The sequence below is a fragment of the Cyprinus carpio genome, chromosome A17 (genome assembly GCF_018340385.1).
Source record: "Cyprinus carpio isolate SPL01 chromosome A17, ASM1834038v1, whole genome shotgun sequence".
Taxonomy (NCBI): domain Eukaryota; kingdom Metazoa; phylum Chordata; class Actinopteri; order Cypriniformes; family Cyprinidae; genus Cyprinus; species Cyprinus carpio.
In genome coordinates, this window is record NC_056588.1 from 13,986,649 (window position 1) to 14,004,849 (window position 18,201).

At 36.0% G+C, this 18,201-nt stretch overlaps 2 protein-coding genes across 10 annotated transcripts in view; both read right to left on the minus strand.

Annotated features, from left to right (window-relative positions):
- The window catches only part of LOC109054737 (usherin-like), a 196,342-nt gene extending 192,887 nt beyond the window's left edge, over positions 1-3,455 (minus strand). Inside the window, 2 exon segments of the mRNA XM_042773393.1 lie at positions 1,195-1,847; positions 2,986-3,455. Coding sequence (XP_042629327.1) covers positions 1,195-1,727 — 533 coding nt within the window. The 5' untranslated portion in view covers positions 1,728-1,847; positions 2,986-3,455.
- Positions 3,456-15,126: 11,671 nt separating this feature from the next.
- Positions 15,127-18,201, minus strand: part of LOC109051633 (estrogen-related receptor gamma a) — a 154,604-nt gene continuing 151,529 nt past the window's right edge. For 8 of the 9 annotated variants that reach the window (XM_042774181.1, XM_042774179.1, XM_042774180.1 and 5 more), the window contains one exon: positions 15,127-17,302. In XM_042774181.1, coding sequence (XP_042630115.1) covers positions 17,058-17,302 — 245 coding nt within the window. In that variant the 3' untranslated portion in view covers positions 15,127-17,057. The remainder of the gene's footprint in view (positions 17,303-18,201) is intronic. The other variant, XM_042774174.1, reaches the window with a different exon arrangement.

Below are 18,201 nucleotides of genomic sequence, written 5' to 3' on the forward strand. Positions count from 1 at the left end.
TCTTTTACTGGGAAATTTGTTGCCATCTAAAATAACCATCACTCTGACATTTATGCATGTTGTATCAATATTTTCCATTTGCCTTTTCTTGTTACTCGAAGACACCCTCATACACTGTCATATGAAACACCATTACAGACGTTTTACAGGAAACAGCAGCATTTACGAACACAGGCCACAACATCCAATAAATCATAAAGCATTTGTACTCAGGTTGCGGCTGGCCCCGGAGTCAAAAACATCTCACCTACAGCCAAGCTTCTGCTGCCTGCTCCACTTGCAATTAGGCCAGGCTTCTCCAGGGAATGCAACGTTTTAGTATTCAATATGTCTACTGAGGCAAGTGTTCCAAAAAACTACATCTGAGCGGTGTATATTTTTATGTCATATTACCAAGGGGATCTTAGGTAGGTATTAAACACAGGCCAATTAATTCACTAAGAACAGAATAAACACGCAAGCCTGTTGACTCTGCCTCACGCCGCTTCAAGGAGAAAATGCGACAGATGAACCGCCTTGACCGCACAGACTCTCTTATTTATTTTTCAACACTACTGTACAGGCTTGTGGCTTTCTCTCTCTTTTCATGCTCTGCACTTGATATAAAATGTTGAAACAGTTGTTCTTCTTCTACAGCCTCTCTGACTCCATCCTTTCATCCCATCACCCACTTTCAACTATATCATTTTCTGTGCTGTGGAAAAACAAAGTGGCCTTTGAGTTGATGCTTTTTTGCCAGAGCTCAGGAAACACTGTGGCAATTTCATTTCATTGATCTAAAACTGGCCACAGCTGGTCTTGCCGGAGCAGAGCAAACAGGGCTCAGAGCTTTTTCAACTTTGCAGGACTCCTCACAGAATGTGTTCCATGTACCAACAGGGTTTCAAAGTGGAGATACAACAGAGGAAATGTCTGAAAATGAGGTGAGGACAACCAACAGCTGAGTAGGGATCAACTACACAGGAAACTATAGTTTGAATAAAACCAGCTCTGGCAAGGCGAGCAGCCAAGCTAATCCATATCAGGTTTAGATCATACAGCGGTGTTCTAACAAGTCATTCTTTTCCTGGAACGGAGCAGGTATTGAAACTGATCCGGTTGATTAAGTAAAATATTCACTCTCTAAGTGACAGAAACACTTGCACTGCCTCTCTGATCTTCTTAAGGGAAAATTCTGGACATGTGTCTACTTACATTACAGCGTCTTGCTCGAGTTTCAGCCACACTGTTAGAGTAAATGAGCTCGCTGGGCCGAAGCTTAGAGTTGACGGGGAAGCCTGACAACCTCTCGAGGTCGGAAAGATGAAGCTGGTGGAATCGGCCTCCGCTCCTGGACGGTGGTCCTGTGCATCACCCTTCCAGCACATGCCCACACTTGTGGCGAGGATGTCGGTGTAGTCTAGCGTAGAGGAGCTATACGGACACTCCTGGATACAGAACTTCTGGATACAGGTGTGGAGATCCTCCTGAACCTGGCCGGCTTGACAGAAAGTACTTCTCTCGGGAATTCCACATGTGGCCCTCGTCGGCATGGTGCTGACAGATTTATATGCCCCTATGTTCTCGAGCCTGGGGAAGTTGCCCTGAGGGGCAGCCAGGCCAAGGGAGGCATAAAAGCCTAGGGTGTACAGTAATAACATAGCACCTTTGTGCCCAAGGAGCCAATTCGTTGTTGGTGGCGAGGTTGCCTCCTGATGTAGTGATCTTAAATAAGTAATGTTGGTCATGCCGGTGGTGACATTTTTACAGTCCAGTGCCTTGGGTAAGGCAGCGCAGCTTAATGGCACAATGAGCCTTCAAAAGCCAAAGCCTTCACATGATAGCTAGGATTTGGGCCCGTCAAAGTCCTGTAGAAAACCAAAGGGAGAAAGGAAGAGCAAAATCATATGTGAAAATATATTTATGAAAAATATTATACCCTGACACCCTTCCTGGGGCTCTTAAGATTCTACTCGATGCAAGAAAATCTTAACAATTACCTTTACCGGTGAATCTGAATTGCACTAAGCATGGTTTAATGTCAGTAACATCTAACGTTACCCTGAATTCAAGTAGCATTGCAAAGAGGAGAATTATAATAACCTCACTAAAATGGTGTACAGTGAAGACATAAAATGCATGCACTAGAGAGGTGAAAAACAAATCAGGTTGGTTTACAGTGCCTATTATAAATCCAGAGTAACAGTCTACAAGACTGATGATTGAGCACGAACTCAACTGTCAACCTGTTTCGAGTTTCAACCGCAGCGGGCTATTTGCCAATAGGCTACTTTCAACAGGTTGTTGGAGCAATCTTACTGACTTTGTATCAGAATGAAGAAAAAGATCAAGAAAACCAGCGGGAAGTTTTGTCTTCTTCAACCGTGTGCCACTTATAGAAAGACTTTCAGGGAGTCGACGTTTTAAATGAATTTCTGTCGGTACCTTCCCCTCGACCGCGTGATAAGAATTGTCTTTTGGTGCCTCTATAGCTACCCACCAAATACAATTAAGTTTTGTGATTATAATTTGTAATATATAAATATGTAATTCAGTGATAATGGCATTTTGTCATTTCTTGCCCGACACTTAACGGAAAGCTCTCGAACTGCAGACTGTTACTATGGTTACCTCCTCAGGTTAACGCGACTTCTGTCCCCGCGTCTGTTTAACGTTAGCATACTCTGACAAACTTTTGTGGTAACTGAAACGTTTGAAAACGCTGTTGAGACCAATATATACCTATATGTAAAAGAACACATACTTTTAAGCCCCAAGGTTTTATTCTGACTTTTTTAATTAGTCTGAAACCCTCATAACGCGTCCCTTCACTTCCATGAACGAATACACAGGCTGTTTTGTATTTGAACGTCATGATTAGTCTTCACTGAATAAGGAAATATGTCGCGTTAAACTAAATTAATACATACAAACAAATATAAACGAAATAGAGGCAAATTAAAAATCCATACGTGACACTGAAAACAGTCTATGCTATATTCTTACCTCGGCGCATGATGCATTCAAGGAGCGCGTGGCCACTCTGAGCAAAGCAGATTATGAGTTTGCCATCTGCTCCTATCCACAACTTGAGCGCTCGATCACTCTAAAAACAATTGACCGAAATGCTGATAAATAACATACGTGCACATATCCGCCACGAATAAAAACAAAACACCTGTTGGCATCATTGATCGGTCGCTGGAGGAAGATGTCAGTGTTACATTACGTCTCGATTTAACAAGTGGATCTCTTGGCTCAGGAACGCCACTCGACGTCGCTAAGCAACCCGGCACAAAGTTGCACATTCAGGTGCTGGACTCCGGGAGGGGAAAGCAGGACAAAGGATTAAAGAGAGGGGGGCTGAATGAATGCACTATCTGGGGATGTCTGAGTATTATTATGGTCCATGACGCAATGGCTCATACTGAAGACTGGGATGGCATTACTTTGGCCAAATGTCGCATCCTGCTTTGTGCGTCTTAAACCTACTTGATATGGGCCTAAATGGAACAACCCTTGCAAATGACTGCCCTGCATCTAATTAAACTCTCAGAGACCCAAACAATATTATTGGAACAATGACATTAATTCAAAACAATGTTTTCTATTTTTTGATCATTCATGAATTTATCTTTCTTTCTTTCTTTTTTTTTCTTTCTTTCTTTCTCTTTCTTTCTTTCTTTCTTTCTTCCTTTCTTTCTTTCTTTCTTTCTTTCTTGTTCTTTTTTTTCCTTCACAAAAGTGTTTTTAGGAAACCACTGGTTATAAAATTTGTTCATTCATTTAGTTTTAAAGTGAATTTTGTTAAAATTGCAATGAGTTTTCAGACTTAAAATCACCATGAATTGATTATACAATTTATTTTGACTTGCTTGAGAAGCATTACCAGGAAGGTGAAATATGGATACATTAATATCCTTTCTTTAACTCACTGATCCCCTGTAAAATATGCATGCACATTTAGAGGCCTACAGCACACTTGCTTTGACTTTTAGTGAAAGTCAACCTTCTATATCTAAAATGTATCTTCATCACTGAGCAGTCCCTTTATACATTTGTCAGTGGTTCCATTAGGCTACAATATAAAGACTAAAATAGTCTAGAGTATGATGTCATTGACTGAATGGGCTTTGTTATGTGAATACAATTTGATATATTATTCACATAATGTTGCATTTTCAGTAAATTTGTCTCCAATTTATGTATGCTATATTTTTTGTCAAATGTAGCCTAATAATTTTCAAACACTAAACATGCTGAAAAAAAGAAGGGTCAAAATGGTCCAAAAAAGCAAAAGAAAAAAAGAAACATATTATAGCTATATACTGTATACCTTTACCTAAAACTTAAAGTTAATGATTGTCAGCTAGTCTAATCATTCACAAATTCAAGTTCAAAGGAATTATATGCCATGTCAAGTATGAGGAGAATCTGGCTCCGATCTGAGATTCTCAGATCTTTCTTTACTGCACGTAGAGACGATTTGACTGAAAAACCTTTAGAAGAGAAGAGATAGTGAAAGAAAGACAGTGGTCATCTACAGTGGCGCCTGCAGGTGTACGGCTGTACGCACTGTGCATACCATGAGCCCTCAGACTGACCTGAGAATACAATAAAGTAATTTTTAAAGCTGTTTGTAAAGCATTTGTTGCATGGATTAAAAAAAAGGCTAATAAATAATTCACATATCAGACAGAATTGTGTTGCAGCAAATCCTTTAACTTTTAAGGTATTCAGAACAGAGCAACATAAAAATCAGAAAATATAGGCAGCCATACAATTATAGGAAAGTTTTACATATATGCCATTATAATTTGTCTTTTATTTTTTAATTGTACTGAATTACAAAATAAAACGCAAATAATGTTTTAGGCTTTTTCTTATTTTTATATTCAAGACATTCTTCAATTATGGTGATTTGATTTTTCAATTAACGCTGTTTTGTTCTCTGTTTTCATCTGTGAGCATGCTCTTGATATATGTATTTTACCATTTTGTTGAGTTTAAAAAGTGTGACATATTCTTTCTTCTCTTACTGATTATTTGGTCCCCCATAAAAAAATACAAATAAAACAAATCTCTGTGCTAACCCTTGGAAGAAATCCTGGAGGCGCACCTTGTCATCTACGCAATTCAGAAAAAGAGTGTGTTTTTCATGTGGAATTTATGTTATATAGCTGCTCGCATAAAATTCAAGGCATTGATGTTTGCATACAAAACCACCACTGGCTCTGCACCCCTTTACCTAAATTCATTACTTCAGACTTATGTGCCCTCTAGAAGCTTGCGTTCTGCAAGTGAACATCGCTTGATTGTGCCATCCCAAAGAAGCACAAAGTCACTTTTACGGACTTTTAAATTAAATGTTCCCTCCTGGTGGAATGACCTGCCCAACTCAATCCGAGCAGCTGAGTCCTTAGCCATCTTCAAGAATCGGCTTAAAACACATCTCTTTCATCTTTATTTGACCCTCTAACTTTTTCCCTCACTATTCTTATTCTATTAAAAAAAAAAAATGTAACTACCTTTCTAATCTTTTTGTATCCTATCTATTTTTTTCTTTTCATTTATTATACAATTATAAAAAAGACCTCTATCACTAGCTTGCTCTATTCTTTTTCTATTCTATATGTTTTCTTTTTATTTATTATATTATTTAAAAGCCCTTGCTACGTATACTGTGTTTAGGCTAACTGAGACTTGTTATAGCACTTATATATCATTGCTCTTTTGTTGTTTTTGATTGCTTCCATTGTCCTCATTTGTAAGTCGCTTTGGATAAAAGCGTCTGCTAAATGACTAAATGTAAATGTAAATGTAAATATAAATATATGAAACGTAGAACATATAAAAAAGTGTTCATGGCTTGTCTATCAGTGGGTGCCTCCCCCACCAAGCATAAAAGTGAAACTTCACCTATGTTCACATGCCGAGTTGAATACAGCAATCTGTCATGTGATATCATAACTGTAATCTAGTTGTAATCAAATTGTAAACTGTAATTGACTTATTTCTTGTAATTGTGGATTTTTTTTCTCAAAATATCACGACTTTAATCTCGTAATCTTAGAATTATTATTATTATTATTATTATTTTTACGTGGCTCTAACCAATGTTAATATTTATTGGTGATTAAATTGTATAGGCCTATGTTGAAATAGATTCTTGTACAGATGCAGTATTGAATACATACTGAGTAGCCTACATATTGAATGTTAAATGATCTTGCCGACAATTTCATCCAGATGCAGGCAAAGTCAAAAACACCTACTCAATGCAATGGACCTTCTAGTGTAAACAAATGCTGGGCATTTTTGACATCTATATATAAATCAGGTTGCCAGATATATAGATATTTTACTGAATTTAAGAGATAACAAATCATACAAAATAATAAAATATGTTTCAAACAAAGGTCTCATATTATTTGAAACTATTTATTATCTATTGAAAATATTTAAACAGTTGCAATTACTTTTGTAAACACAGACAGTCCTACCACTTTTTAATTAGGTTCTTCTAATGACCTTAAGCGGCTTAGCTCACTCAGTCACCTAATAATCAATAAACTCCATCAGCTGTGTCCAGCTGTAGAAAGACTTTCTCTTTAATGTGTTCGTCTAGGGAACAGAAGCTGATTTCTGCTGCTATCAGAACACATGCTGGACTTGTTTACATACAGGCTGAGTTCAGCACAATCAGAGGGGCTTAATGGATTTATACATGTACATATTTTTCATGCTAAAAGTTTTGAATAAGTTTAAAGAAATAGTCAAGCCAAAAATGAAAATTCTGTCTCATTGTCTACTCACCCTCATGCAATTCCAAGCCTGTATTAATTTCTTTCTTCTGTTGATAGATACTTTGAAGAATGTTGATAACCAAACAGTTTCGGATCGCTTTGGACCATACAATGAATATCAGTGGGAAATTCTTCAAAATATCTTCTTTTGTGTTCCACAGAAAAAAATCATACAGGTTTTCAACTACATGAGGGTGAGTAAATAATGACCAAATTTTCATTTTTGGTGAATGATCCCTTTAACACCTAATTCTAATAATGTTATATCTAATATGAGAAGTATGGTAATAAAATATAAGGGTAATTTTAAAAAGAAAACACAAACATTACATTACAATATCCTAAACGCATATTTTGTATATCTTATTTATTCTCATGAGAGTAAAATTTAGGATCAAGGCAAAGACAACTTTTTCCCAACATTGACTACAGTTTCATCATGTTTTCCTCTTCATCTGGACTGAAGTAGACATCAGGTTTGGATTTTAATCAAATCGATTTTTCTTAAGCCTCCTGTCTTGCAGCCTCTGCTGCACACAAATGCTGAGAATGTTGAAATGAAGAGCAGTATTACAATTAGCCTTAGCATTATCTTAGCTTTTGTTCACAGAGATAGCATGCAAATGAGGCTAACACTGCTATCCTCTGCATTTCAGGTACTCAGGAGACAAACCCTGGCAGTTTAACCCAGCTGTGGCCAGGACGCTTCCGCTAATTAATGAAGCTCAACAACTACAAACACAACACATTGTAGTGTTTCTATTAGACATTTCCTGTCTTTTTTTTTTACCACTTAAATATGTGATGCACAATTAAAAATCCATGCTGGACTGTATAATTTCACTGTTTTCCATATTGACAAATTAACATGAACCAGCATACAAATTATTCCCATCCTCCCTGGCTTTACTAAAAGGAATCCACTGGCAGGAATGCACCTTTTGACTGTATACTGGCATATGGATTGTTTTACAATAAAATATGGGACATGTTATTGTCATAAATGTAATAAAGCCTGAAAGTCATATCTTGAGCTTTATGCTGCTGATGTGCAGCTCTGTGGTATTTCCCCCCAGGGTTCCATAGTGAAATCCCTGTCCTGCTGAGATACATATGATTATATTAGCCTCTTACTCCCAGTGCAGGAAGAAAAACCTGCCACAGTTTGGCAAAGGTACAGAAATCGCTCCGCTTGTATTTTTAAGCACACCTCAGCAATTTGCTTGCTAAAGATGTTGTAAAAGTTGTTTTTGTGTAGTGTTTTCCTTTTTTTTATTTTTATTTATTTATTATTTTTTTTGTGGCACTCCACATTTGATTACATTTAAAGCCTTTGACACTGTTATAGGTTTAAAGACATTCCATTTAAAATAATTAAATGTATTTATTTAGTAGGGCTTTAGAAAACAACAACAAAAAACTTTAAACATTAGAATAGAATTTTGTTTGTTTGTTTTCAAAGTTCAGATGAAAGTTGTATTTCTCACATTACACAGCAATTATTTTTGGTACAAGGGAAGATAGAGTTAAACTTTTTTTTTTTTTTTTTTTTTTTTTTGCATTTAGTGTTGTGTTTTGTTATATTGTTCTTTGTTGCTTTTTTCACACTATGGTAAAAAGGCACTGAAATGTGTTGTCAAGATCCTACTTTCTTTTATTTTGTTTCTTTCTTTTGTTTTGTTAGTTGGGTTTTGTTTAGACTCGCTGAGGTTTTTTATTTTATTATTAATTATTATTATTATTATTATTTACATTATGGTACAAAGGTATTGAAATGTGCTTTCTATCCCCTTGTTTTGTTTTGTTACATTGAGCATTGTTGTGTTGTTGAGTTTGGGTTTTGTTTTATTTAGCTAGTAGTCAGTTAGTTGTTCCGGTGTTTACACTGTGGTACAAAAACATTGAAATGTCCTGTCTACCCCCCAACCTCTTTTTGTTGTTGTTGTTTTGTTTTGTTTTGTGAGCTACTAAAAGCTTTCTCAAATACTTTTTTCATACTACACTGGCACATCTAAATCAAAATGCTTTAATAATTGAGTGCACATGTGTACCGAGATTGTAAACAAGTTGCCGCGTGAAGTAAGGGGAGCAGAAAATGTGGGCGATGTGCATTTCAAGATCGCTGTCGTGCTTGGAATCCCTGTTGCTGTCAGTGAAAAAGATGGACATAGAGGGACTGTGCCAGTGCATCATCTCTCAGATTGCTCCTCTCCTGTGTAGCGACATGGCTGTATATTGAGTTGTCAGATGTGACACTCCAGACACCCCATGCTGGCTCGGAGTAGGAACTGGAGATCACTGGGAAGTCAAGTCACAATGGGCTCTGGAGTGTTCGGTTGCCACACACACACATACACAGTCAGTCACTCAGCTCACAGCACCACAGGGGGGTGAGATTTCAGCAGACACAAACACCAGCTCTGGCTGAATGCATGGACCGAATTACAAGAAAATAAGGTACAGAAGAGAAAATACAGAAGAAAATAAGAAGTCTGTCAGAAGTTTATTATAAAAGCAAAAACAATTACAGAAAATAAATAATAATAATTTAACATTTTAGGTAGAATATCTATAACTCTTGCTTCCTCTAGGATTCACTCATAGAAGTCCCTGTATAAATCCACACATTAGTTAATTATTGTGCTTTATGTTATTTTATGAAGGCCTCCCCTAAAGAGTTCTCAAGTGCTACTAATTCAAACCTAGATGACACCCCAAACTATTTATAAAAGTGCACTAACCAAATTAATGGTTCATCGAATGTAGAGTAAAACATTTAAGTGCAAATAAACGTGCAAGTGTGACCCGCTAATGCTCTCGATGAGCCCGATGCCGTCTGATCCATTTTATCCCATGTATTAAGGAGATGGTGAACTTGCCTTTTACAGGGACGACAATTAATTGCTTTTGAGTGATCTACCAGTTACATTTAGTGTTAAGTAGTTCTAAAATTGAAAAAGGCTATTCTGCTGGAGATGAGTCATTATCTGCATCAGTAGAACAGTGGGGATGTGGTGCGTGAATAAAAGAGAAAAAGAAGGGTTTAGATGGGAACTAACTCACTTTGCTAATAAGGTAAAGATGACTTCTAAAATACTAATACTGGAATTTTGGATAGTTTTACATAATGTCATAATAAGATTTTTAATTTACCTACTCTGTGCTGGTTTTTATAGTTGTGCTAATAAACCTACCTTATGATTGTGTTAAAACATTTGCAATGATAGATGGAATCTGAGACAGTAAAGGGATAGTACATCCAAAAATGAAAATTCTGTCAGTATTTACAAACCCTCATGTTGTTCCAAACTTGTATGACTTAGTTTCATCTGTGGAACACAAAACAAGATATTTTGTAAAATGTCTAAAATATATATTTATATACCTGACAAATCTCCATATATTTAGATAATTAAAAAAATCTAATTATAATACCATCAGAATGCTATAGCATTAGTAAATAATAAAAATAATAATTAAAAAAGGAAGAAAAAAAGGGCATTAAAGCAAGGACATCAAAAATCATATTTGAAATATTCTGGAAGTTTGATTAAACATTCCTTGAACTCTCTCTAAAGACCCAGAGATCGTCTTGTAGCTCCTTGCATCTGCGGTAAAGGATCTCAAGAGGGACAAGCCCAAAGCTGCCTTCTTTGCACATTGTCAGGAATCGGACAAAATACAGACTTCCTTCTCTCTTTCTACACACACATATCAGACCCCATGATGTCTCTTGCGGTGTCGAGAAAGCAGGAGACCTGTGAAAGGCCATTACCACAGTGTGGCCCAGGCCATCAGCACACTAAGACCCAGGAGAGTGACCCTGCTCTCACACTGAGAAATAAATTGGGTGGACTCACTGACCAAAAGCCATCAGGGCCCAACTGCACACATTAGCACTTCACAGATGACACCAAGCACACCCGTGCCACCAGACGAACTTCGTTCCCATGGCACAATGGGAACACCACAAAACATACCGCTCGAGAGACACAGTAGTTTGATGTATAAAATGACCAGGAAGTTGGTCTATACTGCAGTTAACTCTTCAGAACCTGCAGCTGACGACGAGCAAAATGTGCTTGGTTAGACGGAGAGCCATTTTTCTTTCCTTGACCATCACCATCCTTATACTGTAGACTGGTTAAATGAGTTGTTAAAATGACCTGAAGCAACAAACTTTTGTCACAACTTAATTTTATATTGTTCAATCCACTTAAACATGTCCAATTTAACTTAATTAAGAGAAAGACAATAAGACCAAAATTTATGTTGCTTCACTTAATGAGCAATAAATGTGTTAATGCCAGTTCTGAGACCAGTTTTGCTTCCTTGTTCATCATGTGTCACACAGAACTGTAATTGTTTTTAGCATGTGACCCCTAACAATATACATTGGCCACACTTTTTTTTTTTAATGTCAGTTCATACGGCTACCAGACACCATTAAACGGATGTGAGCAGGACAGAGGTCATTTCAAACAGACTTATCAAGATCAGCAGTTTAACTAATATGTCTAGAATAGATCAATTAATCTAAAATGAGCTTAACTTTGAACTAAAGCTTTATGGGGAACATCACAATTCCCAATTGGACTATAAGGCACTTTCTCGCTCCGGTTCCAAATTGCACCAACGGGATGATCCATAAATTGACATAATGGAGAAATACAAATAGTCCGGCATATCCGTGCATATACCTCATCATAGCTTATACCGGGCCTCCTCTGAGGGTCCAACCTCAGTGAAAACCCAATTATAGCAGCTCCACATTGCAGCTGTATAACACGGAAGAGCAGAAAGAGTTAAAAGAGCCATTACAAATGCCATGGAGCACTTTTAGCGTCTCGCAAGGTTAATGATAACGGTACTTGGCAGCTGAAATGCTCAAGTAGCTTTTATTGTATCATAATAATGAATCAATGGCATAAAGATAAAATAAAATAAATGAACTCCGAAGTCAATGAGTAAAATGTATGTGCCGCAGCGCAAATAATAAAAAAAAGGGGGGGGGGGGGGGGGGTGTCCTCCGCCAACGTGGCCCTCTTTAAGTAATATCTTATGATGTCATCTTCTCGAAAAATATTTGCCTGCAGGTCACTGCTCTCTGTTTTAAAGCCTTAAACGTTTTTGCTACAGAACATTACGTGTCTCCCCACATTATATGATACATATTAGGGGCGGATGATTTTACACACAATGCTATCTTACTATATAGTACTACATTTCCTTTTCCAAGCCTATATACAGGAAATGGCACAAATTGCCTTCTTGTTTCTATTCTTTGTCAAAATTATTATACAGTAGGGTGTAAAGAAAAAAAAAAGGTTTGCTATTTAGGTATCCTAAGAGCTTTCCTCTTGTTGATGTTTGTATCTTCTGCTCCTCATTTGGCCTGCTGTGTCTTATAGGAGAGACAAAGTGGATGTGGGCATACCATGAGACTGTGCTGATGTTAGGAACGTTGTCTTACATCAATGTGTCTGCTGTAAAGCCTCAGGGCATAGCGGCTGATTACCCTCTGAGTGGACATGCCTCAAACGCTGCATCAAGTTGTCAAGAACTTTCTGCTCATCCACCATTTTTCTTCCCCTTTCCGACGCAATAATTTTGTAACCGCGACAGAATGAAGAGTGGCTGCGTGAAGATGCCAGTGCAGGGGAGAAAAAAAGAAAAGAAAAACTGCACTTGAGAGGAAAACAAGTCAAGTAGCCAAGCAGAAGACTCTATTGCCTGGATACCATTATCCTGCTCATCAGCTGTTACATTCATTATTCATATTCCATAAGGGGTTTGCTTTTTTTTTCCTTTAGGAAATGCAGGATATGAATAAATACAGACTACTTTGTCATACCAATTTGTATGCAAATGTTACTTATGTTCCTAGCAGAAACAAACAGTTATATATATTTCTATTAATTAAAAAAAAAAAAAAAAAAAAATCTTAAGCGCAATGTTTTAACATGAGTGACATTTTAAATTAAATTTTCTGATTTGTAAAAACAGTTCATATTTCATAATAACCAAAATGACACTAAAAGTACCTCTTTCTCCCTGTATATAAATATATATATTTATTTTGTGATTTATATTTATAACTACATTATACATATATACTACTGTTCAAATGTTTAGGGTCAGTAAGTTTTTAAAAATGTTTCTGAATGCTACTTATGCTCTCCAAAACTGGAATTATTAGATCAGTGAAACAGTAATATTTAAGAAACATTACTGCCTTTTAAAATGACTTACTTCTATTGTAATACATTTTTAAATGTAATTTATTTCTTTGATGGCAAAAATTAACTTTCAGCAGCCACTACTAAAGTCTTAAATGTGACATGACCCTTCAGAAATGCTTTGAAAACATTTCTTATCAATGTTGAAAACGATTATGCAGCTTAATAATATTTATGTGGAAACTGTTACATTTTCGTCATGATTATTGGATGAAATAAAAATCTTTGTAACATTATAAATGTCTTTACTGAATTTTTGATCAATTTAATGCATCTTTGCTGAATAAAACTATTAATTTCCTTACAAAAAATGAAACAAAAAACATTTTGAATAAATATATATTTAGTCTCGGGTCTCATAATGATGTTTAACCCACAGTAGGCAGTCTACAGAACACTAAAAAATAATCAAAAATAAATAAAATATTAAAAATAATAAATAAATAAATAAAAATCAAAATGTGTTAAGATTGAAAACATGTTCTCTCACAGTAAAACACAGCCCGAGTCAAAACTGGAAGCATGTTTAATATTGCTCTACTATTATCCTGAAAGGCATAATTGGAGTTACACATCTGAACTGATCGTAGTTACAGAATCATAGGTCTCTCTTTTTGCATTGAACAATATATACAATGTAAAATAAATACATTTACACAAATGGACATATTGTTTGGAGCACACTGTAATGATGCACATCACAAAAATATACAGTTAATAGTTTTACTGATGTGGAGCACATCTAAAAACTACAGACATGATTCTCACTACAGGTTGTTTCAGCAACTCCTGGGTTGAAATATATCATTATCATATTGATCATAGAAGCTTCTCAAATGCTCTTTTATTCTTTCCCCTTTCTCCTTCTGGATCTCGTCCTTTCCCACACTGTTTCTGCATTAGACTGCCAGAAAGCCTAGATGCATTTGGCAGACGCGTCAATGCATGAATAAATACAACCAACACCTAAAACCTCTTCAACATTTAAAAATAGCAGTTGTTTGTACATCTGATCATCCTTAATCCTATTATCCTATCATTTGCAAAATAGTCCAATAGATACAGCATTTGATAACTAATTGAATCACATTGTACAACAACTGTACGTCGTACCGTCATATTGCTTTAAATAAGAAAATATCTCTAAAAAAAGTTGTCATGGGGACGGATAAATTACACTTTGATTTCTATGCTGGATAGATGAGTGTTAAAAGACGGAGTAAAACTGTCTTTAAATGGTTCGAGAGGTCTGTGTGCCGTTTAGTCCAAAATTACACGGTACATAAAAGTACTTTGTTTTTCATTTAGTGCACTAAAAGCAACTTGGAAAAATGCATATCTGAAAGACTGAGTGTAGATCGGAACCACTTGCTCTTGTTTTTTTGTGAAATCTTACAAAACTGAACAGAATAAGAAAGCTTTTCTAGTTTCATATCGCTTCGTTTTCATCATGATCACCTCAAGGTAAAGACAACACGAAAAAAAAAGAAAGAAAGAAAGAAAGAAAGAAAGAAAGAAAGAAAGAAAGAAAGAAAACAAAACCATAGAGAGAAAACAGCACCTCTTCTGCCAGGAGTTGATCATGTGAAAATTTTGAAAGTGCCAAAATCTTCTCAACAGCAAGACCCCCCCCCCCCAAACCCCATGTTTTGACCATCTGATGAGTTACCATGAGCGATAAGATCTAGAGTCACATTACACTAACCTTTCCAATGTACAATCTATTAAGAGTTTTGAATAGCTAATGATAAATACAGTGCATTTATAGAACAAGACTTAGAGAAAGCAACTAAAAACCTTCGTTGCCCGTTTGCCTTAAAAATGATCTGTTCTTTCATCTTTTTTTTCGTCATTTTTATTAAGCACACAAAGTCAAAGTGATAGTTTTGAAAACCGATCTTACACCAAAACAAACAAAAATGTTTCTTCCCTTTGCAACCTTAAAGAGTCAAGATATATACCAATGGAGTTCAGCATGAAGGCCTTATGTACAGCATTTTGTAAAAAGAGAAGGCAAATCAGAAAAAGAGGGGAGAGAAAGAGGGGAAGGTAATGTTTTAAGGTATTTTTTTTTGTAATGTTTGATTTTATGTTATGTTTTAGTCTACAAGATAGGAGTTACACAGATGGTCTCTTGTACATACTGTATAATGCACCTCCTTTTAAATATTCAATTATATATCAGCATAGATTATATTGACCGTTGATCCAGCAGTAACTAGTCTTTTTTAGAAGGTTATTTGAGAACCCATCATCTTGCTCCTGAGGATTCATACATCCAGTATTGTCTCTAATTCTACCGTCTCAAAAAAAAAGAAAAAAAAAAAAAAAGAACCAAAATTAGAAAAGAAAAAACAGAAAGAATATTAACGCATACTGAACAGCGAGACCTGCGATCACCACGGGTAGTACACTACATATTTTGCATGTGCCGGGAAAGAAAAAAAAAAACAGAGATGTTTCAGAAAAAAACACAGCAGACATGAAACAGCAAGAAGCTGAACTACTTTTTTTTTGTTCATTTTTTTTTCATATGATCAGTTCCGATAAAATGTCTTAGGTTAGATTTATAATCTGTTAATTTACAATATACAATTCTTAAGAATATTCAGAAAATACCCCCATACTAATACTGACATATTTCTGATGAAGGCTGTGGATCGCTTGCTTTGATACCTGAGCCTCTCTGCTAAAAATGTCATTTGGAAGAAGATTACTTCATGTGAATAATCTCTCTCGTAAAAATCAGGACCGTCGTGAAACTAAACCTATGATGCTTCCAGGTCTTCCCTAAGTGCTATTTTGCTTAAAGTTCAAATACTAGAATTTCGAGGCTGAAGTTAATATATATGCATATATAATTGGCTTGAGATAATGGTTATAGTCCTTCTGGCCATATCATGTATGTAATCTATAATTTTAAGACAAGCACAGACAGAAAAGTGAAAGCTTCTGGAAATTCATTTTCCCAAGTAAGTGTGGCACTAAGAAAAAAAGCAAAAAACATAATTGCATACATTTACACCTCCACTTTTTAAACATCTATTGCTTAGAGAAGATAACAGGTTTTTGTCTCCATGGTTCATAAATCTCGCAACACGGTGGTCGGTAGAAAAACATAACGATTAATTATTAACATTATATGAAGAAACATTGTGTTTGATGACCATACCATATATTTACATCCTTCAGTACAGTAAAAATACACTCGAATAAAACATAATAAAATAAAGTCAATAAATAAATGAGTCTGTTCCTTGACCACTGCGATTCCTTTTTGCTCAGTATTGCATGAGAGACTAAAGCTTCGGCTTTTCCCTGAAAAGACTGAAATGAAATCTGTAAAAGAGGCTAGATGTGTTTGGAAGACTTGAAAGAAAACGACAAAGGAGTGACACACACATGATCAATCCGCATGGCTACGTAATGGTGAAGAGCAGCTTCTTCAAAGACGTGAAAATCTCCTTTTGGCTATCGTTTTGTTAAACTGCTCCGAGGACCTCTAATGTATTACTGCACACAGTCACTACGTCACGCTCTTATGGTAAAGAGGGTCGATTCCTAGATTCCTTCAGCGAAATGGAAGCTGGACGGTACAGTTCGGGGAAAGTTTTGCTTGCTGGTGTCCACAGGGTGGACCTCCTTCCTTTGGCAGGGCTGGTCTTTTACGGCTCCAGAATTTCTCTTTTGAAAATCAACAAAATGTCTCAATAGCACAAAAAACTCAGCATCAGATTTTTGAGAAGGACAAGTCGACGGCTGGTTTCAAGTCCCGCTGCTGAATAATGAAAGCAGTCATTTTTCATATTTTTCTCAATAATCACATTTTAAATCATTCTTATATTTATGTATCATTGTCAGTAATTAGAAGTACCATTATGGTTATGTTTTTAGTTATTATTTATTAATGTTTATAGACAAAGGTTTCACGAACAGAGGCAGAGAGTTAGTCAGTGTCTGCCTGGTGAAGGGTGCAGTCAGTGACGTACCCCCTCCAGCTATCTGTTGGTATAATGCGGGGCCGGGGATGGTGTTAGACCTTGGCCTCCAGCAGCTCCAGAAACAGTTTGTGCATGGGCACTTTGCCGTCCTGTTTGATGCTGTAGAAGTGCTGCACTGCCTTGGTGGATGTTTGCCGGAGCAGCGGTAGGGTCATGAGCAGCTTGCCGGCCCGGCGCGGGTCCTCTGCGTGCTGGCCCGCCTCGTAGTCCTGCAGGGCCTCATGCAAAACATCCTGGAGCTTCTGCACTGCTTCCACGTCCTCTATATGCATGGAATCTGGAAAAATTACAGAACAATGATGAGTGACTTTAGAAATAACTCAAAAACAAATTCAATATAAAACAATATAAGCCATGTCTATATCTTTCTCAGTAAGACATGACCAAAGGGGGAAAAACAGTTATGTTTTGCAACTACTAAAGTTTTAGTAATATACAGTAATATAAAGACATAAGACATGTTACTCTTATGGTACTGATTTCGTTTATTGTTCAATTTAAAATGTAAGAGTTTTTGAAAGAAGTTTATTATGGTCAACAATGCAGCATTTAATTAATTAAAAAATGTAGTAAAAACATTAAAATTGTGAATAAATTATTACAATTTGAATTTTTTTTTCAGCTTTACTGCAGTCTTCAGTGTGATATGATTCTTCAAAATGTATTTTAACATGCTGAAACCAAGAATCATTTCTTATTATTAATTTTGAATAAAAAATTGTGCTGTTTAATTTTTTTATGGAAAACATCATACATTTTTTTCATGATTAGAACCAAAATATAATTCTACGGAATGTTCAAAAGAACAGTATTTATTTGAAATAGAAATGTTTTGTAACATTACACATCTTTGCTGTTACTTTTGACCAGTTTAACGCGTGCTTGCTGAATAAAAAGCATTAAACAAAAACTACTAAACATTTTAAACTGCATTTTTAATGAAATATATTAAATATATAAAAAAATTAATACAAATAATATATAATGAAAAAACTATATAAAATAAATTATATCCACATGTAATATATTGTCATTTTTTTATATACAAATAAAATAGTATTGGACTGTCAGAAGACAAAATGACACATATTGTAAACAGTATATGTAAGTTGAATTCAAAATCAACTTTGCTCAAAAATCAAAGGGGGCCCCCTTCAGTTTAAACAGGCATGACAG